Source organism: Heliangelus exortis, chromosome 9, assembly GCF_036169615.1.
Source record: "Heliangelus exortis chromosome 9, bHelExo1.hap1, whole genome shotgun sequence".
Taxonomy (NCBI): Eukaryota; Metazoa; Chordata; class Aves; order Apodiformes; family Trochilidae; genus Heliangelus; species Heliangelus exortis.
This window is the reverse complement of record NC_092430.1, coordinates 25,251,875-25,273,172: the sequence shown is the minus strand read 5'-3', so window position 1 is coordinate 25,273,172 and position 21,298 is coordinate 25,251,875. Positions and strand designations below refer to the sequence as shown.

Here is a 21,298-nt window from a genome sequence, read left to right as displayed (position 1 = left end):
TTGTGGTTGTTTTTTTTTTTAATGACAATATTTTTGCTTTGGCTTTAAATAATTCATTAGGAGCAGCAGAAAGTGCAGGCAGTGGTTGTTGGCAGTGGAAGGCAGAGGAGCTGCTCTCCAAATTATACCTTGATCTGGCAGGAAAAAAAAAAACCAATAAAAATCAGAGATCCAGCTGTGCCATGGAGGTTACAGCAGGAGAGGGGGAATTAAAAGGGAATTTTGCTCTCCAGAGTGAGGATCAGGTGAGGGCAGGGCTGTGCTCACACCCCATGGCCTCAGGGATTATTCTCTGCTCTCCAGCCTGGCCCTGGGAGGGGAAAACTTTGTCCTGTCTTGGGCAGAGGAGCTGCTGGGGCTGGGAAATCGTGGATTGGGGGGTGGAATTCCATGGGTTGGGATCCCCCGGGGTGAGGCAGCTCCTTTAATTGAGTTTGCCATAAGGAAAGGGTGTGGGGGGGATCCTGGGGTTCATCCAGGGACCCCAAATGCCCCAGGTTCCACATTTGGGTTTATTCCAGGGTGAGGCTCTGCTTGGGCAGAAGTTGGGTCTGTTCTTCAGGCTCCCCCTGGGTTATTTGTATGGAGGGCTCACAAATACTTCTCTTATTTCCTTATCCTTCCAGAAACCTTGGGAAATCTGGGCTGAGAGTCTCCTGCCTGGGTCTGGGTGAGTATCCTCCCCTGCCTTGGGGTGTTTGGGGGAACAACACGGGGGGCTCTGGGCTGGGACCCTGCCCCGGGTTCGTGGCACCCACAGCACCCAAGAGCAGCTTTAGGAGGCTTTTTGCCACAAAATAAATAAAAAAAAGTCCCCTTCCAGATGGGGGAAGGCAGGAGCTGGCCCCTGCCTGCCTCGGGTGGGTGCTGTGGCCATGGACCCCCCCAGCTGGTACCCCAGGGCTGAGCTTGGTTATTTCCAACAGGCTTGGAGATTTGGTTATTTAAAAAAAAAAAAAAGGGGAAATGTGAAAGTCACCCTGAGTGAGAAGTGTCAGGAATAAAGCCTGTTTGGCCAAGAAGGGCTCTTCTGGTTAAAATAGCTCCAGGCTTTGAAAGGAGTTCTCTTCTTACTGGGTGTGGAGGCTTCTATTTGCCATCCTGACAGCTTCCCTGGGAGCTGCTGGGCTTGGGGTGGAGAACAGCAACGGGAAGGAAGTAGCAGCAGGGGGAAAAAGAAAAAAAAAAAATAGGAAAAAAAAAAAATCCAACGCAAAAAAGCCTGAAGGTTTTGCAAAGCTTTTCTTTAATTTCAAGCATGTGCAACTGCAGCAGGGTCTGAACACACTGAGAGCTCTGGGGGAGCAGCTGGGCAGGGTCAGGAGGCTGCTCCAGGCATGGGACAGCAGCCTCCTGGCACTTTCTGGGGCCAGGACCCCCTTTTTGGGGCCAAGCCCCCCCTTTTTTGGGGCCAGGCCCCCCTTTTTTGGGGCAGGCATCCCCTTTTTGTGGCCGGGGCATCCCTTTTTGGGGCCAGGGAATCCCTTTTTGGGGCCAGGGAATCCCTTTTTGGGGCCAGGGAATCCCTTTTTGGGGCCAGGCCTCCCCTTTTTGGGGCCAGGCCTCCCCTTTTTGGGGCCAGGCCTCCCCTTTTTGGGGCCGGGGCATCCCCTTTTTGGGGCCAGGCACCCCTTTTTGGGGCCAGGGCCCCCTTTTTTGGGGCCAGGCCCCCCTTTGGAGCTGAACATCCCAGCCTGGTGCCGGGCAGTGATCCCCACAGCCCCTGGGAGCAGTGGAGGAACTGGGGACAGGAGCAGTGGGAGCCTGGGGTTTGCTGCCACCTCTCCTGAGCACCCAGGTGGGACTGGGTTTGGGTTTGGGTCCATCCCCTGAGTGTCCCCAGCACCAGCCCAGGTGGCTTTCCTAAGGAGCTTCTCTCTCACCCTTCCCCATATAGGATCAATGTGTTTCCCTGGGCCTCTCTGCAGCATGGAAATCTAATTTTAAGGTTTAGCAAAGCTTCTTGAAGGCTCAGCACCTCCCTTGAGAGGCTCCCAAAGCCTCCGAGGGGTGGGAGCATCCTTGTAGGGTGAGAAAGGGGAGAAGGAGAGGGGCAGGAGGCAGGCAGTGGGGTTGTGGTGTGGTGTGGTGTGGTGTGTGCCCTTGGGCTGCATCCTGCTCCCCATGGAATTCACTGATGTGTTGGGGGGTCTGCAGGGGGCTTCATGGCAAAGCAGGGGCTGAACCTCCTGCTGGGGTCAGGACTGCTCCTCTGGGACCTCTTTTGGCCTTCAGCTGAAAGAGAGAAGGTTGAGGGTGGATGTTAGGAAGGAATCCTTTGGGGTGAGGGTGCTGAGCCCCAGGTTTCCCAGGGAAGCTGTGGCTGCCCCATCCCTGGCAGTGCTGAAGGTTGGATGGGGCTTGGAGCCCCCTGGGCTGGGGGAGGGGTCCCTGCCCATGGCAGGGGGGGCACTGGGGGTGGGGGTTTAAGGTCTTTTCACCCTCAAACCAGTCTGGGATGTTATTTTATGATCCAGCAGCCCAGTGCTGAGCCCAGGGCTGGGCTCTCTCCTCCTTTGGGTGAAATAATGCAGAACTGAGGGCTCTGCCCATGTTCCTGCCTGGACAGTTTGGATCAGACCAGCCTTGAGGTCCCCCCAAGCTGTTGTTCCCTGGCTCTGGGACAGCCTTACCCCAGATGAGGATCTTCCTGTGATGCTTCCTCTGAAACGTGATGCTGAGGTGGGGGGGAAAGTTAATTCTGCAGTTAAATCAGAGCAAATTCTGCCTCTGGAGGCTGCCTGTTGATTTTTAGAAAATATTGAGCCAGCCTCCAAGAAGGTGATCAGCCCCAGGGTGGGACCTGCCATCCCCACAGCCACATCTTGTACAAAAGCACAGAAAAAGCCTTCCCAGACGAGCAGTCCCAGCAGCAGGACACCCCAGGACTGGGTACAAACCAGGGCTTTTCTGACATTCCAGACCTGGTGGGTAAGAGAGAAGCCATCCCCAAATTTCCCTTGGCCCAGGGTGGTGGCCAAGGTTTGTCACAGCTCCACGTGGGCTCATCCTGGCCAGGAGCAAACGGGGGATAAAAGGATGCTGGCAGGAGGCAAAGCTTTGGCTTGCAGTCTGGAACCTTTTTTTTTTTTTTTTTTTTTTTTTTTAAACTTTAAAAAAGAACCTGCAGAGGTGACACATCTGCTGGCAGGGACATCACTGCCTGGTGGGTTCTGCATCAGCAGCTCACCCAGCAACCATCACACCTTGCTAGGATGGAGAGGAAAGGGAGCCAGAGTACAGAAATCCCCCTCTGGAAGGGGAAGGGGAAGGAATCCACTGGGGATTTGTGTCCCCAAGGGAAGGGAGCAGGGCAGGAGTGGGAGGGCAGCTCTGGGGACCAGCAGCTCCTTGGGGCAGATGAAAGGCTGGGAGTGGGGAAGGGGAGAAGTAATGGTTTTGGAAAAAAAAAAAATATTGCTTTTTTTAGTGTGTTTTTCTTCCCAAATACTCCTCTTGGCTGAGGCTGTGAATCATCCTGGCTGGTGGTTTGAAATGCCAAGTGTGCCTGGAGCTCTCTGAAGGGTTTTTATTCCTGATGGGAGCTGAGCAGTGGGTGCTGTGCCTCGGCCCCTTTGGGTGCTGGGACCCATCCTGAGAGCCCCAGGGCTGGGATTCCTCTGCTCCCATCCCTCCAGGACCCTCACAGCACCTTCCTGCTGCTTTAGACATCCCCTTGCCAAGCAAGCCCTCCCCTCCCTGTTTGCTTTTTGCAGTCAGCAAGGAAAAAATCCCCCAATTCCCCCCAAATCCCCCATTTGGGGTGCTGGTGATGCTTGGCTCTTCAGGGGTCCCCCCACAGAGGGCTGGGGGGGCAGGCAAGCAAACCCAGGGCAGAAACCCAGATTCTGACTTATTTTTAAAGAAATGAAGTGGTTGTTGGCATTACCTGAGCTCTGGGGCTGCTCCCCCTGTGCCCAAACTCCTGAGTGCTTTGCCCTTTGCTGCTGAGGCTGGGTCTGGTGTAACCTCCTGGTTGTGAACCCACCAGGGAGGGGGAATTAATTCCTTTTCTTCACCTCTGCTGGGCACCTGTCTGCACACTTGAGAAAAAGAACAAAAAAACCCAAACCCCCATAAACCGGGGCTGGGATAAACAGCCTGGGCACTTTCTTCAGTTGAAATGCATTTTAATGTCTTCCTACAAAAATGTCACTTCTGAAGCTTTAATGTGGAAATTTGGCTTTGCTTTGGGTTTTTTTTTTTTTTTTCTTCTTCTTCTCATCTGCATAAAGAAGTTTCATGGTAGACTGAAACCTGTTTTCTTATCTTTACTGTGTGGGACCACAGTGTTTTAGTCCAGTGATAAGAGAAAGTGCCTTCCTGGAGGGCTTGGAGAGACAACCAGCAGGCTGGAAGGAGGAAAAAAAATGTCATTTTTTGCCTTAATTTTGTGGAGGGAAGGATCTAGATGATGCAGGAAGCAGCACAGGGGGTTAGAAATACTTTGTGTGCTCTTTGCTCATCATTTATTTTGGCAGCATTGCTGGTCCAGGCAAATTTGGTTATTGCAGAGTTTGGGCTGGTCTGTAAGAAAAGAAGAGATTGGGTTTGAATGCCCTTAAAAATAACTTTATTTGAACTTGGAGAAATGTGATGTTCAAAAAAAAAAAAAAAAGAATCAGTTTATCAGTTTGACCTTTTTGTTTTTGTTTTTTTTCTTTAGAGGGCAAGGGCAGAAGCCTCCCCTCGCCCAGCTGATTCTTCTGGTTCTGCTCTCAGCCAGGGCTGATCAAAGCCACCCAGCTCCACCTTGTGTGCTTGCTCTGAGCCAAAAAATCCATTTTTCATGAAGAAGTGGGAGCACTCTGCACCTTTCCCACCAGCCCCTTGGCAGGCACAGCAGGCAGGGAGCATTTTGTGATTTTATTTTCTCCTCCTGCAGCAGCGTCGGAGCCTGACCCCTCCCTGGCACTGCTCCTTCTCCTCCCTCTTGCCCAAATCACACTGAATTTTCTATCCTGGGGTCCCAACCCCTCTGCCCCCCTCCTGGGGGGGGTGATGATACAAGGCAGAGTTTCCAGCTCTGGAGGGTTTTGTGTGAGCCCCATGTGTTCAGTGAATAAAGTAATTTTTGGGTAATAATAAGTAATAAAGTAATAAAGTAATTTTGGGTATAGCTGGGGTGTGGGGCTTGGGGAGTGCAGGGAGAAGTCCTGCTGCAAACTTGCTCCTTGTAGGTTAGGAAGTACATATTCCTTTTATTTATATATAGAGAGAGATACATATATAAGAAATAATATATTTAATATGAATACATAAATTCTATCTAGGGAAAATATTCCTATTATATGCTCATAACTGAGCGTAGGGGAAATGTTCCTTATATATACATTAAAAATGTCTACAGCAAATAATAGGACTATAGTTTGGGAATATCCAGTGAAACCCACACATTTCCCACCACAGGATGTTCTGTTCTTTCAGGCACTGAACCCAAACCCACCAAGCAGTGATGCCCCAACTTTCCCCGTTGCTCAGCTGAGCACGGGTGCTGCTCATGGGCTGCAGGGAAAAGTTCCTGGGATGGAGTTGCCTTGAGTGGCTTTTAAATACTTCATGTCAAAAGAAATGCTTCTCAAATTTTATCTTTTTTTTTTTTTTTTTCCTCTCCTGCCCTTGCCTTGCCCACTGCTGAAGCACCACTTCAGGGAGAGTTTCCTTCCCCGGAGGTCACGGTCCCACAGCATCCTCATTACATTTTTTTTTTTATTTTTTCCAATTTTTTCCAATCTTTAAATTGAAGCTTCGGGGAAGGGATTGGGTTTTGTGAGGAGCTCCAGGCTGCAGTGACCGGAGTGGGGTGGTGTGCTGGTCCCAGGCCCATACCCTGACCCAGTTATTCCCTTTTCCAACCCCCTTGAACCCCGAATTTCGGCCCAGCAGATATTTGCAGACACCCCCGGGGTAGTGACGGGATTGTTTCCTTCTCCCTAGGGACATGGGTGACTTTTGGAGGCCAGATCTCTGACGAGGTGAGTAGTAACGGGGCGGCAGTGGAATGCATGAAGCAAACCCACCAGGAGGTATTTTTAAATGCAACCATGGCTACGGGGAGCGGAGGAGCCGTGGCTGGGAGCTCCTGCGCAGAGCCACGACGCTGCCTCCACACCTCCTCAGCCAGGGGGCAGCTGCAATTAAAACAAAAAAACCAAACCAAACCCTCCCCATCTCCCCCATAGCTTGGCCGACTTCTGGTGCAGTGTTTTTCTCCTCCCTGGTGCTGTTGGCACCGTTCCTGGGGCAGAAGCTGGGGACTGTTTCTGCCCGGTGTGTGCCAGCAGCATCAGTGGTACCCACAGCAAGGGGCTCAGCTCACAGGGGGTGGTGGGGGGTTTTTTGTTTTGTTGTTTTTTTTTCAGATGAAGGCACAAATCAAAGCTATATTGCCCATTACATGTTTCATAAATACCTTGTATTATTATTTCACAATATTTATTACAAAATGAGCAGAATATGTAATGCAAACTCAAGAATACAGAGTTAGCAATAGTTTAAACACAAGAGATTGTAATGACCAGTTCCATTATGTGGAATTTACTGCAGCAATATTCACTACAAAACAGCAGATCCTTTGTACAGAATGGTGCTGCCCCTGGCTGGGGAGCTGGAGGACAGCCTGCCAGGTAGCTAAGAAGCTAAATAAATAACCAACCTCTTGCTACAGAAGTCTCCCTTCTGCATTAAACTCCACAGATTTGCAGAGTGCCTTCTATAACCCTGTTACGTTCTTGGCTGCTTTCCAATTAGAAAGCCCAGGACTTTGCTCTGGGATGAACTCAACCCCTCCAAGGATGAGGAGCAGTCCCTGGATGCCACCCCGTGGGTCGGTACCCGATGAGGGGTCTGGCCCGGGGCAGAGGGTGCTGATCCCTTCCAGCCCTTCTCCCCCTTTTTGCTGCCCCTCCTGGGGTTTTCCTGCTGGGGCAACGGGATGTCCCAGCCCTCACTCTGTGTCTCTGCTCTCAGGTGGCTGAGCAGCTGATGACCATTGCCTACGAGAGTGGGGTCAACCTCTTCGACACGGCCGAGGTGTACGCAGCTGGGAAGTGAGTGCCCGGGGTGCCCCCTGCCCTGGGCTCCCTTGGGAGGACTTTGGGGGGTGCTGGGGAATCCCCCTTTTCCTGCCAGCCCCAGGGACACCTCCCACCAGCCCAGGGTGCTCCGAGCCCCATCCAAGCTGGGCTGGAACACCCCCGGGGCTGGGGCAGCCACAGCTTCTGGGGGCAGCCCAGGGGCTCAGCAGTGATGTCCTGGGCAGTTCAGGGGGGAACCCCCCAACCCAGGGGGTGACAGGGAGAGGGCTCAGGGCTGGGGGGCTGGGTGGTATTGCCTGGGGTGGTGGGCAGGTGTTGGTGTCCCCTGTGCCAAGCATCCCAGGTCATGCAAAGCTCTCTCTCTCTTTGCACAGGGCTGAGGTGATCCTGGGGAACATCCTGAAGAAGAAGGGCTGGAGGTACTGTCCCCCCTGCCAGGCAGGAGATCCTCCTCCTGGGTGTTACACCCAAGCTGTGTTGGGTGGTGCTGGCCCAGGAACAGGACCTGTGGGTGCCAGGACCTTGCATGGAGCAGCCAGCCAGGGCTCCTGCAGCAGGACAGCTTCCAAGTGCCCAGATAAAACATTCTCCTGGTTTTGGGGAGTCCACACAGGCTTCAGGCCACCGGGGAGCAGCCTCTGATTGTTGCACACAACTTCTGAGTGTGTCCTTCAGCTTCTGTGTGAAAAAGGAGCCCTTGCCCAGGTGGTCATCCTCACCTTGGGGATGCTGAGAGCTCCTTGCAGTCACAGCATGGGGCTGGGGTTTGAGGGGCAGCTGCAGAATCATTAAAGACCTTCCCTGTGTGTGTTGTGTTCAGCCTTTAAGTGCAGAGTGGCTCCTGGATCAGTATCCCCTCTGCTGGGGGCAGGGTTAAGGGGTACAGAAATATTCTGGGTGCTGGGGGAGAAATCCAGCTCAGTCCAGCAAAAGCTGGAGGGGGGGGGTGTTGGACACGTGCAGTGAGGCAGCAAGGTGGTAAAGTGCAAGTGCTAAATCTTTGATTTAACATCTAATAACAATGATTATTCTGATGAGTCATCTTAATTGTTATTATTATTACCACTGATTATTCTCTTCTGTTTGCAGGAGGTCCAGTCTGGTCATAACAACCAAACTGTACTGGGGTGGAAAGTAAGTGTCAGTCCCAGCTGGTCCCTGCTGTCCCCATCCCAGCTGCCCAGGAGATGGGAGGCACCTCAAAGGGGGTGTGAGGGTTCCTCCCACTGCCTTTCTCCTGGTTTGGCCAAGAGCTGGAGCTTGGCAGGGCCTGGGATGCTCCTGCCAGGGCTGTGGCCCCAGGGGCCTGGGGTAACCACCTCTGCCTTGCAGCCCCTGAGCCTTTCTCCTGCCCCTGGTTGCCTCTGGACCTCATTTGTAGGTAAATGCTGGGCCACAGCCTTGGGGGTCTTGTTTCTTGTCCCCCTGAGGAGGTGACCTGCCTGGGGATGGAGGATTCATTATTCTGGGGTTTACCTGGGCTGTGCCTGCATCTGCAGCAGCCCCACTCTGGGGGTTCTGTCTCCCTCTGCTTCTCCCTGGAGCTGCCCCAGGAGAAGCTCCGAGATGCTGATCCCAGGCACTGCTGCCTGAGGCCGGGCACCCTGACACGAGGTGCAAGCTCCCAGTCCTGTAACTCTGTTTTTTGGGCTGTTTCAAGCAGAAGGCAAAACCCTGCTGGTCAGCACCCCCAGCCACATCTCTGTTCTCCTTTGCAGGGCTGAAACAGAAAGAGGGCTCTCAAGGAAGCACATCATTGAAGGTAGGGGCTGCTGAGAGCCAGGGGCCTGGCCTGGGTGCTCCATGGGGAGGGAAAGAGGGGGTCCCAGAGGCAGGAGGGGCTGCAGCATGAATCCCCTCCCAGTGCACTGAGTGCTGCTGTGCCCAGGTAATGAGCCTTCCCCTTAATTAATGAGACAACCCCTAATTGCTGCCCACTGGCTGCTGCCAGGAGGGATCAGCAAAGGGAAATTCCAGCTCATCTCCTTTATGGGGGGCTGGATGGCACGGGGTGGGGGGCACCTGCTTGTCCCCAGCTCCTGTTTGTCACAGCTCCCACCAGCCAGGATCTGTTCTGTGGAGATGACAACAGAGATGATAGGGAAAATATTATATTTTATTTCTCTTATCACTGCCCTGGCTAAAGCTGTCCTCAGCTCCCACCCCAGAGGGGCTGTTCCTGCCAGACAAGGAGCATCCCATCCCAGACAAGGAGCAGGGATGGATTTATCCCATCACAACCACTTTGTCTGCCTGGGGCTGTCCTGGGAAGCTCGTCAGTATTTGCAGAGTTCAGCTGTGTTAGGCTGTGGCTTTCATACCAAGGGAAGGCTGGAGAAACGTGGGGTTTTTTGGGGTTTTTTTTGACTTGATGAATCCCACCAGGAGGTGGTGGTATGAGACCCAGAGGGGATGGGGGAGGTTGCAACCACATCCCAGGCTCATCCCAAACTCTTCCCTTCTCTTTTTCTTGTGAAGCTGCTTCATGAAATGATAGAAAAAATACTGTCAGGAGTTATTTCAGCTCCACAGAACAAACAGCAAATAACGTCAGGTTGACATTGGCTACTTTCTATAAATACATTTGGCAGAAATGGCCATATTTGCTTCTCTTCCCCCCCCTCCCTCCCAGGATTCAGTGAATGTTTTCAGACTGCTCTATTTTGGCTCATTCTTCAAGAACATTCATAAAAACATTTTGTTCCTGGGAAGATACATAGAAAATAAGTGTTAGTAATCCTCTTCTCCCTCACATATATATATATATATATATGGATGGATGTATGGATGGAGGCTTCTGATGCCATCTCCCATCAGATGCTCAGGGAGAAGCTGTGTGTTGGTGGGCACAGCCTGTCCCTAGGGTCACCTCCTCCCTGCTGCTTTATCTGCTCACCAGGACGTGTCCCCAAGTGCCACCAACCTCCTGCCCAGGCTGGCACTGCTGGGATGTCCCCTGGGCTGAGCTTGGGGTGGGACATTTGAAAATAAGTGTCAGCTTTGCCTTAGTGTTTGTTTTCTATAAATGTCTTAGCTTTTCTGTAGTGGCAGGAGACCATTATCCTACACCTTACAGAAGGGAAAAGTGTTACCTAATTAAATGCCACTGATCTGACCATTCCCAATGAGTGGATGAGGAAGTTAGCAGATTTTTACACAAAGGATAAAAATTACAGCCATAAAGCAGAATACAGGATGTCCACCTGTCTCTGTCTTGGCGCTTAGCAAATTTATAGTCAGTGCTTACCTGTTTTCCTTTTTACAAATTAATTAGCACGTTAAGAAAATGTGCTGGGAGGGACAGGATGGGGGTGGTGTGTGATTGAGTTGAGATTCAATGAGCTGTGCCCAGAAGTGGAGGGATGAAGGGGGTCTGTCTCCTGATGGCCACGCTTGGTGACCACCATCCCTTCCAATCCGAATCTAATTAAAAAATAAAGTAAATTCTCATGGAAAAGGGGGGGATTTTTCTTCTTAGCACGGCAGCAGAGGGGTGGGAGAGCAGCCTGCAGCACGCTGCTCCTCTGCCCCGTGGCTGTGTGTGTCTGTACATCCATTATATCAATCTTTATGTGCTCCCCACGTGTGCACACAGCCCCTGAGCTGTGGCTGAGCAGGTCCTTGTCCCCCTGCTGTCCCCAGGGCTGAAGGCTTCCCTGCAGAGGCTGCAGCTGGAGTACGTGGACGTGGTCTTTGCCAACCGCCCGGACAACAACACCCCCATGGAAGGTTGGTGGAAACTGGGATTCAAGCTCTTAACCTGGCTGAGCCTGGCTTAAGGGCTTAGGCAGCTGATGGGAGGAAAGGGAAAAACCATTTTTTGAATTAAAGCATGGGGTGGGGCAGCTTCGATGGGAGGTACCTGCTCCCTGATGTCCCCTGGGTTCTTACCCATCACTAAATGAATTTGTGTCTCTTGGAAGGAAACAGAAGTTTCCTTTATGTCCCTGGGGGGGCTTTCCACTTCTTTGGGGTTTTATTTCCCTTTCCTGATCCCTGAAGCTGAAGTGGTGTTGGTATTGAGGGCAGGTCTCCTGTATCACCCTGCTGCTCTAGAGAGGGGGTGTGCCAGCTCTGCTGTCCCCATCCTTGTCCCCATCCCCAGAGCTTCTCCTGCTGCTCAAACCAGGCCAGGCTCAGGGAGCACAATGCAGGGACCAGCTCAGAAAGGAACAAGCCCTGTGTCTGTCCCTGTCACAATGCTGGTGGTTCACAATTAATGATGGTTCACAATTGCTGACAACCCTATGCACGTGCCTGGGATATGGGGGTACAGCCCACTTCCCCAGGAATCCCCATCAGTGTCATAGAATCCTAGAATGGGCTGGGTTGGAGGGGACCTCAGAGCTCATCAGGTCCAACCCTTGCTCCACTCCCCCCGTGGTTCCCAGCCCATGGCACTGAGTGCCACATCCAGGCTCTTTTGAAATAGCTCCAGGGATGGAGAATCCACCCCTTCCCTGGGCAGCCCATTCCAATGCCTGATCACCCTCTCCAGAAAGAAATTCTTTCTCATGGCCAACCTAAACCTTCCCTGGCACAACTTGAGCCCTCTTGTGCCCTCTTGTCTTGCTGAGAGTTGCCTGGGAAAAGAGCCCAACCCCCCCCTGGCTCCAACCTCCTTTCAGGGAGTTGGAGAGAGTGATGAGGTCTCCCCTGAGCCTCCTCTTCTCCAGCCTCAACACCCCCAGCTCCCTCAGCCTCTCCTCAGAGGATCTGTGCTCCAGTCCCTTCCCCAGCCCAGTTGCCCTTGGGGTTAAAGTTGCCTTGTGGGGTTAATGCCCTATTTAATGGACACCACTTCCCATCCCTTCCCTTTTCCCCTCGGAGCTCCCACCCCCCCTCAGGCCATGGCAGAAGATCAGCTCCATAGATAAAATGAAAAATGGGAGGAAAACAGAGTGCCCTGGGTGAGCAGGTTAAACCAAACCAAGCTGGACATGAGAGGTTCCCTCTGGAGCTCCTGGCTGGGCTTTCAGCTCCTCCCTTACCAGCTGAGGGTGCTGGGCAGTGTGGGTGCTGCAGAGGGGTCTGGGGATCCTGGGTCTTGTGCAGATTTAGCAGGAGGTGCTGAGGTGAAGGCAGATGCTGTGTCTGGGGACAGGAGTGACCTCCCTGCTGCCAGGTGTCCCCTGAGGAGGCAGAGCAGGACACGGGTGCTCCCTGCTGGATGCAGCTCTGAGGATGCTTTGGCTGGAGCTGGGGCTTGGCAGGGTGGTGGGGCTGGTGGGGTGGTGAGACTGGGAGCTGGGTGAAACAAGGGACACTTTTTTATTATGAATGGTGTGGTGTTGATCCTTCCCATCTCCTTCGTGCTTTTTTTTTTTATGGTTCACCTACTAAGCCACTTCTCTCCCGGAGCATCTGTTGGACCATCTGTCAGTTCTCCTCTCCCTGGCATGCTCATGGAGGGAGCTGAGCTGAGCCATTCCCTCCCTGCTGCCTCTCCTTACCTCCCCTTCTCCCAGGGGCACACACAGTCCCTTCTGATGGGGCTGAGGTGACCTTCAGCCTGCCCTGACACTGCTCCTCGCCCACTGCCACCCCTGCCATGCCCAGGGACACCTCCCACAGCCCAGGCTGGGCCTGAACACTGCCAGGAATGGGGCAGCCACAGCTCCTCTGGGCACCCAGGGGCTCAGCACCCTCACCCCAAAGGATTCCTTCACCCTCCCTGGCCCAGAGCAGGAGGGTCCCCTCTCCCTCAGCCACCTCCAGGTGATGGGGACCTAAGGAGAGAAGATGCACATTTCTGGATTGGGGAGCTCTGGTCCCCCAGGTGCCACCAAACCTTGCTCCACCTGGGGCTCTGAAATGTCTTTGCCCTTCCCCAAAGCCCCAGAGCTGTGGCTGCCAAGGCAGCCTGAGCCCCAGCCAAGGTGATGTCACTCCCAGCAGGGAACCATAGAGCACTTCAATGTCATTCTTATGGTGCTGGGGAGCTGGGTTTGGGGTTTGAAACCTTCATTTTTGTGTGATTTTGGTTGGTTGGTTGGTTGGTTGGTTTTTAAATCTCCCCTTTTTAAGTGATGCCATTGGTGCCACCCAGGAATGTGCCCAACCATCCCATCACCAACCCCCCAGGAGCAGGTGCTGGGAAACAAGAAAGTGTATATGTTTTGTGGGTTTTTTTTTCTTTTTCTTCTTTCCCTTTTTTTTTTTCCCTGAGTTGAATTCAGTTTTTCTTTGAAGGCGTAGAGGTGGGAGAAATGAAAACAACCATGGACTGAGACGTGGAAGAGGCGTCTGGTGAAATGCTTAGCAAAGTTTCCAACTGGTAGTGCAGCAAAAAATAGAAAACTGAACCCAGTGTGAAAGCAGAGCTGCTGAGGAGGGAAGGAGGGAGAGAGGGAGGGATGGGTGTGCCCAAAGCACCCCCAGGTAATGGGGCTTTTTCAGGGACTGAGAATAAATGCTTAGGAACAGAGATAAGTATGGCTTCAGCCAAGGAGAAGGAGGAACATTCTGACATTTGAACTTTGGCTTGAGGGGTTTTTCCCCCCAATTCAATGTTCCTTCCCAGGGGGAAGGCAGGAGCCCAGTGTGGAGGCTGCATCTCCCGTGGGGCCTCTGAGGGTACCAGTGGAGACTCCAGCATCTTCAGCTGCTTGATGCTGTCTGCAGGAGAAATCTCACAATAACGCAGGGATTGGCAGCACGACCTCCCCTCTGCCAAGATCCTTGCTTTTCTTTCTTTTTTTTTTTTTCTTTCCCCCCCCCCCCATAAACAGGCTGAGAACCCACAAGATATAACATCCCTTGCTCTGGAGACAGTGATGCCCAAGGTCATCATCCAAGAGCAGACACAGTGAGGAGCACAGCAAACACAAAAGAGCTGCAGGTGGTTTTCCTCACAGCCTTGAGAGGCCTCACACCAAGCTCTGGCACCTCCTGGGTGGGCAGCAGGGACTGACAGTTCTTCCCCTGAAGTTTTTGATGTTTTCCCCTCTCCAAGAAGGCAGCACTGGGCTGATGGGTGGAAGGAGATGTTCCAGGAGGTGCAGGTTTTCCAGCTTCCCAAAGGCAAGGCTCTTGGGGACCTGATCAACCACCTCCAGCTTTACCCCCAGCATCCTGATATTCCCAGTGAGAAGCAGCAGGAGCAGACAGGAGCTCTCAGTCAACAAACTGAAAGGGCAATTTAATTCATCATTTAGGTTATTTTATTTTTCAACCGTGCTGCCCTCTTCTGTTAAATTGGAGAAGAAACATTGCCACAAGGTGGTGGTGGTGATGGTGGTAAAAGCAGAACTTGAGGTTAGGAGTCCCCTCGTTGGCACTGCCAAAGCTTTTTCCTCCACGCTCGAGCGAGAGAACACAGCAAAAATTTGACATAAAGCTGCTTGGGCTTTTGTCCTCGGCATTTCCCAGTGTCTTTGGGAGGATTTGGTGCTGACAAATTGGCCTCTGTGAGGTCCTCACACTTTATTTTTCCCCCTTTCAGAGATTGTCAGGGCCATGACCCACGTGATAAACCAAGGCATGGCGATGTACTGGGGGACGTCCCGCTGGAGTGCCATGGAGATCATGGTAAGGATGGGGACTGAAGGCATTTCTGGGAGTGCTGACAACTGGGAATTCTGCTTCCAGGCTGCAGAACCTGCTGAAAGCCACGCTGGGACCTGAAGCAACCTCTGGGCTGGAGACGTTTGTGTTTTACTCCTTCTGGCAGCTTTTGCACTTTCACCTTTTTCAGTAGTTTTTAAAACCTGTTCTGGGGTGAGGCTGCTGCTAATGAGGAGAAGATGGACCGGTCCAGTGGTTTGGGTGTCTTGGCTTGTTGGACTGGGGGCTGTCTCACTGAGGTTTGTCTGACTTCCAGCCTTTGGTGTGGTGTCCACGCTCGTGGCTCTGTTGAGGAGCTGGTTCCCAGCAGCAGCTCTGTCACCTGAGTGCCAGCACTGCTGGCATTGTCCCTAATGCTCTGGCAGAGCATTTCTGGTTGCCCAGCTAGAAGCCTCATCCCTGGAAACATTCCAGGCCAGGTTGGATGGGGCTCTGCTGCTCACCTGGCTGGAGATGTCCCTGAAGGTGTGCATGGCCCTGCCAAGGGAGAGTGAACCTCCAGGCACCTTGGTACCTCCTGTCCCAAAGAGGTTTTTATTTGGGTTGATGGTTGGACTCGATGATCCTGAAGGTCCTTTCCAACCATGATAATTCCATGGTTCTACTCAATGCCATATTTCCTGATTTCTTTCCCCAGGAGGCCTACTCTGTAGCCAGGCAGTTCAACATGATCCCCCCTGTGTGTGAGCAGGCTGAGTACCACCTTTTCCAGAGGGAGAAAGTGGAGGTTCAGCTCCCAGAACTCTATCACAAAATTGGTGAGTGTGAGGAGCAGGCTGAGAAGGGATGGGAGGGAGGTGATGCCCCAGCCCAGCACAGGAGGAAAGGAAAGGTGTGAGACAGGGTGGGTGTGGGACACACCTGGGCAGGAGGTCAGGTAATTCTCTGCAGGAGGAGCCAGAATGGAGCTGGAAGCTCTCACAATAAGGTTTGGGATAAATAAACTTGTCTGTGCCCTGAGGTGCCCTTCAGGGCATCAGCAGCATCTTCCTGGAAGAGACAGTCTGCACATCACTGCCAGAGAGAAACCAGCAGCAGTTTATTGCCTGTTATTGTTTGGTTTTTTTTATTTTTTTTAATGGCAAGACCCATTTTTGACACAACTCTGATCCCTCCCAGTCCTCTAAAAGCTCTTTCTCTGTATTCCCTGCAGGGGTTGGAGCAATGACGTGGTCCCCGCTGGCCTGTGGGATCATCTCAGGGAAATATGGCAACGGGGTCCCTGAGAGCTCCAGGGCTGCTCTAAAGGTATTTTTTGGGTTGTTTTGTGCTTGAGAAGAGCAGGTGTGCTGCTTTTGTGAGGGCAGGAAAGTAACAATGGGGAAGTGGATCCCTCAGGAGAAGGCTGGCCTGCCTGCTGCTCTATCACAGATCAGCTCTGTTTCTCTGGCAACCACGCTCCAAAGTGCAGGAGAATCTGGGTTAGAAAGATGCTGGTTTAATTCTGACTGGTTTAAATCAACTCTAACTGGCTCAGCATTGCTTTGGCACCACAGCACTTGTTTTCCCCCATTATTATCCTGATCTTAGCCTTATTATGGGGCCTCCTCCCATGTCATACCTGGGGCATATGGTTTGAAAAACAGTGGTGTGTTGAAATGCCACGGATTTGGGGAAATCAGGGTATTTCAGCCCCTGTATCAGGTGATGGACAGAAGCTAAGGCTGCCTGGCAAGTGCCAGCAGGCTGGCCTATATCCCCAGGCTGGTTTTTGCCCAGCTTGCTGCTTTTTAAGGGAAAGATGCAGCCTGCACTGATTTGCTTACAAAAAGCAGCACTTTCAAAGGGGCCATTTTGTTGCATTTGGGATTCTTTTCCCCAGACAACCCATATGATTAACATTTGGTAGAACCTATCTAAGCAGGGAGCATTGAAGAGAGGGATCCAGATAAAACTGAGGGTGAGGTAGACTCAAGTTTCAAGTCTGGAGCTGGGAGAGCTGAAATCTCAGCTTTGCTTAATTTTGTAGTTTTGAACCGTAAGAGCAAAGCTTCAACAAGATCAGACGTTCCCAATAGTTTTGGGGGAGGGTGTCAAAATCTTCTCAACTTGACTAATATTTCACTTTTTTTTTTTTTTTGGCTCTGTGATGAGATCCAGTGGCCCAAAAATAAAACTGAGGAGGTTCAAGTCTACCAGTTGCATAAAGCCAGAGAGAGACCCAGGTGTAGGCTCTGCCAGGAGACACCCTGCTCCTGCTCTCGTTGCTTTGGGTAGCAGAGCCTCGTGTTACCAGGCTCCTTACCTCTCAAGAGCTGTTTATAATTGCCTTGAACTTTCTGTTGTGGAAAATTAAAGCTCGTGTTCTTCACCCCCAGTGCTACCAGTGGCTGAAAGAGAAGATCATAAGTGAGGAGGGCAGAAAGCAGCAGGTGAAGCTGAAGGACCTGTCGCCCATCGCTGAGCGCCTGGGGTGCACGCTGCCACAGCTGGCTGTTGGTAGGTGATGGCCAGGGGGACAAATGTCCCTGTGCCTTGGCTGCTGTCACAAATGCATCACCTGGCTTGCAATCCTCGGGATTGTGTGGGGTTTTTTTTAACAAACAAACAAACAAGCAGTTATCTTTGCGCTGCTGAGAGCTGAGGCTGAAACCCACCCCGTGTGTCTGTTGAGAAAAATGATCCCTGGCTCAAGGAGCCAAGAGGTGAATGAACCCCCAGGGTTTGTGGCCTGGCAGAAGCACAGCCTGCAAGGAAGGCAGGCTGGGGCAGGTCCCAGGGGCAGGCAGGATGCTGGGGGAGCTTTTTCTGTGGTTTATCTGAACCCCACATCTTCTCCCTGGCAGCAGAAGTGAAGGCTCAGACAAAGAATGTTTGTCATTATTTTTCAACTGGAGACAGAAGCTGTGACAAACATCAGGATCTGGGGCAATGCCATGTGGTGAAGCCCATGTTCCTCACCATCCACCCCTCAGCTCAGGAAGGAGATTGAGGTGCTGGAGCAGGTCCAAAGGAGGCAACTGGGCTGGGGAAGGGACTGGAGCACAGATCCTATGAGGAGAGGCTGAGGGAGCTGGGGGTGTTGAGGCTGGAGAAGAGGAGGCTCAGGGGAGACCTCATCACTCTCTCCAACTCCCTGAAAGGAGGTTGGAGCCAGGGGGGGTTGGGCTCTTTTCCCAGGCAACTCTCAGCAAGACAAGAGGGCACAAGAGGGCTCAAGTTGTGCCAGGGGAGGTTTAGGTTGGCCATGAGAAAGAATTTCTTTCTGGAGAGGGTGATCAGGCATTGGAATGGGCTGCCCAGGGAAGGGGTGGATTCTCCATCCCTGGAGCTATTTCAAAAGAGCCTGGATGTGGCACTCAGTGCCATGGGCTGGGAATCACGGGGGGAGTGGAGCAAGTGTTGGACTTGATGAGCTCTGAGGTCCCTTCCAACCCAGCCCATTCTGTGATTCTATGAATCTATGATTTTCTGTCTTCATTTCCAGCCTGGTGCCTGAGAAACGAGGGGGTGAGCTCTGTTCTCCTAGGATCTTCCAACCCTGAGCAGCTGATAGAGAACCTTGGAGCCATCCAGGTAAGGGCAGGGGGTGGGAAACACCACCATCCCTTTAGCCTAGCACCCCCCTTCTCTGAATTTAGTTTTACCACTTTGTTTTTTGCTATAGGCACCTTCCAGTTCTAGCCCTGCACGTTAGTTAAGCAAACCTGGGGTGCCTCACCATGACTGAGCACTGCTTGTGGTAGTTAGAGCCATAACCAGGGGTGAGAGGTGGCATCAGCAGGGTCAAAGTGTCTGCAAAAGCAAGATTCCTGATTCCAGGACATGTTGTGATAAATTCTGTGCCAGGTCTCCTGCAGGGCACGTGTCACTTGCACCCACCTTAATTATTATTCTCTGTTGCTTTTCACAAACAAGAGCTTCCTCTGATGCTCTGGCCCCCAGCTGCAGCCCAGCACTCCTGTGCACCTAATGTTTGGGAGCACTTCTGTGATTCTCTCCCTGGGTGAAGACACTCCAGGAGTTTTTCCTTTAAGGGAGAAGGGTATTAGATGAATGTTTATCTGTCACACCAAAAAAAAAAAAAAAAAGAAAAAAAGAAAAAAAAGAGGAATGTTACTTGGTAAAACCTAGATTTAAAATTGGAAAAACTTTTTAAAGGAAGCTTGATTAAACGTGGGGTTTCTTCTACTCCCAGGTCCTTCCAAAGATGACATCCCACATCGTAAATGAAATAGATAATATTCTGGGAAACAAGCCCTACAGCAAGAAGGACTACAGGTCATAATGCAATGCATGAATTCCCTGGACTGCATGGTTTAACAGTGCTCTGTGCGGAGGTCCAGCCCCGAGTTCCTCTCCAGCCTTGAGAATCATTCAGCAGCTTGCTGCTCGGTGTCTGCTGTCACTGGATCCTTGGAGATCTCTGCTGTTGCTACTAATTGCAGTGAAATTTCAAAGCACAGTTTGATCTCCCTCTTCTAACTGAGAATAATCTCGTATTTTCCTACCTTCGACTGAGCTCATTACTGTTTACTTTTCCTCTTAGCACCTCATGCTTTGTGCTGTGAAAAACACTGGTGAAGCAAAAAATTATTTCTAACCTTCAGGTACTTGGTAATTACAGAAGGATGTACAGATCTATTTTTTTTTTTTTTTTCAACGAAGAAAAGCCAGATACAACTTAAGGTCTTAATAAAACCACATTTGGGAGATCTCAACTATGAAGCTTCTTCAGGTTAATGGATAGAAGGGGCGAGCTCAATTTCAGTTTTTTAAGCTGAATGTATGGTCTAGAATTCGTTTGTAGTTGAGCAAAGGATGCAAGACAGAGAATTAGTTAGAAATTAGATAGCTCAGATCCTAACTATAGAGCTATTGCAGCCATGGAGTGCTCCTGGGAAGCATTTGAGCCCAAGCCAGCAGAGCACCCTTAGGGAAACCAAACCACAGGTCAGGTTAAGGAAAACAATGCAAAACCCTAACTCTGCAGAAACCTTAAACCAAGAAAGCCATGAGAACAATACTGAGGTTTGCACCTAGAGCAACCTGCCTCTACTTCTGCCTGCCTGTAGACATAGCTACTGCAAATTTCAATATTCCTGAGCTTTTAAGGATATAGATACTTATATGTAATGTATAGCTGCTGAAAAATACCAGAAAAATTCAGGTATGTACTTTGGGGGAAGGTCATATTTGCTTTAACTCGTTCTGGAACCAGGTATAAGTAAATGCATGGGATTTTTAAGTCACATTGTAAACAGATAAGGGTTGGGGTTTTTTTGTTGTTGTTTTGGTGAACATTTCATCCCTCTACAGGAGGTGAGAGCAAGCACTTCTATGATTTGCCCATCCTGAGAACCAGACTGTACCTTCCCATCAGCTGCTTTGTGAAACACCCCGATGATTTCCGTGTTTCTCATTCGTGTGGAATTGTGTCCTGGGGGCACCCACTCCCCAGGGGTGCAGCTCTGGACAGTGTTGGTGGAACCCTGACATCTGGTCCCCCCCTCAGGGTGTCTGCTGAGTGTGCCTGAGTTGTCTCCCCCTGCATTTAACCCCAGAGGCTGTGGTATGTGTCAATGAACTTAGCTGCTCTGTGTCCAGCCATGCAGTCTGACTTCTGCTTGGACTCAATAAAAGCATTTTCTGCATCTGATTTCCTACTGAAGAGACCTGTTTACTAAGCTTGGGTGGAAAATGGGTCATTCCCCAGGGAAAGAGCTGCAGCTGTTCCCCAGGGGGGCCAAGGGATGGGGAGCAGAGGAGGTCAGACCTCTGCCTTGTTCAGCAGCTGGGCCTGGGGTGAGCACACAATGTGCTGTGGGCAGAGCACTGAAATCCCATCCCAGTTACCACTGGAGATGACACTGGGCTGGTCAGTGCCATGCCCAGCTGGAGGCTGCCACCACAGCACCCCCTTGTCCCTTTGGTGTCACTGCAGTATTTGCTGGGACAGTTGACTCGTTAAGTGTTTTAAAAACCTGCTGTTTGGGCAGCACAAAGGCTCTGACCCTTATGGAGCTTCATTATTTTAAAGTGTAATTCTTTTCCCAGCAGCACACTGGTTCCTTTTCTTACCTCCAGAGGTACCATTTAATGTTCTCTCTACCCCATCTCAGACACCTGGGAATCCAGCAGTGTATTAGATACTAATTCTCAATCTTTTTTATAGAAAAAGAGACAGCATCACCCCTCAGGGAGCTTCCCTCACCAGCCAGCTTGCCTCATGCTCTGAGGGCAATGGGATGAGCTCTGCAGCTTTATCCTGAAGAGACTGGGTGCAGCTTGGAGTGGGGAAGGGTAAAACCAAAAAGGAAACTAAAACAGTGGAAAGAAAACCAGTCAACCAAAAAACCCTGCCAGGCCCCAGAAAAGACAAGGCTCCCTGCAGAAACCACCCACCTGCTTTTGTTTCAGGCTGTCAGCACTGCCAAGTTCCCTCTCCAGAACGTTTTCTGACACGTGCTCTGCTCCCACTGTCAACACCCAAACCACTCAGGTAAGGTGAAAACCTGTTCACAGGAGGCTCAGCAAACTGTGCTGGAACAAAATGCTGCCCCAAAACACCCCTCTGGAGAGGGCAGGCTTCCAGGAGACCTCCTGAGCCTCCCACCAGGGCTCCTGCAGCACTGACCCATCCCTGGGGTGCTGGTGTGGGGTTCCTGAGGGGGGTTCTGTGCACAGCTGGGGGAGCTGAGCAGCAGGAACCAACAAAGCAGCAACACTCACCTCCTGATGCTGACACAGCTGCC

At 51.5% G+C, this 21,298-nt stretch overlaps 1 protein-coding gene across 3 annotated transcripts in view; it reads left to right on the top strand.

The window, feature by feature from the left end:
• Nucleotides 1-20,202, top strand: part of KCNAB1 (potassium voltage-gated channel subfamily A regulatory beta subunit 1) — a 47,206-nt gene extending 27,004 nt beyond the window's left edge. For all 3 annotated transcript variants that reach the window (XM_071752854.1, XM_071752855.1, XM_071752856.1), the window contains exons 2-14: nt 627-670; nt 5,938-5,975; nt 6,970-7,049; nt 7,412-7,456; nt 8,127-8,171; nt 8,756-8,799; nt 10,680-10,766; nt 14,482-14,567; nt 15,241-15,361; nt 15,757-15,851; nt 16,922-17,042; nt 18,031-18,119; nt 18,742-20,202. In XM_071752854.1, the coding sequence (XP_071608955.1) occupies nt 627-670; nt 5,938-5,975; nt 6,970-7,049; nt 7,412-7,456; nt 8,127-8,171; nt 8,756-8,799; nt 10,680-10,766; nt 14,482-14,567; nt 15,241-15,361; nt 15,757-15,851; nt 16,922-17,042; nt 18,031-18,119; nt 18,742-18,831 (985 nt within the window). In that variant the 3' untranslated portion in view covers nt 18,832-20,202. The remainder of the gene's footprint in view (nt 1-626; nt 671-5,937; nt 5,976-6,969; nt 7,050-7,411; nt 7,457-8,126; nt 8,172-8,755; nt 8,800-10,679; nt 10,767-14,481; nt 14,568-15,240; nt 15,362-15,756; nt 15,852-16,921; nt 17,043-18,030; nt 18,120-18,741) is intronic.
• Nucleotides 20,203-21,298: the final 1,096 nt, after the last annotated feature.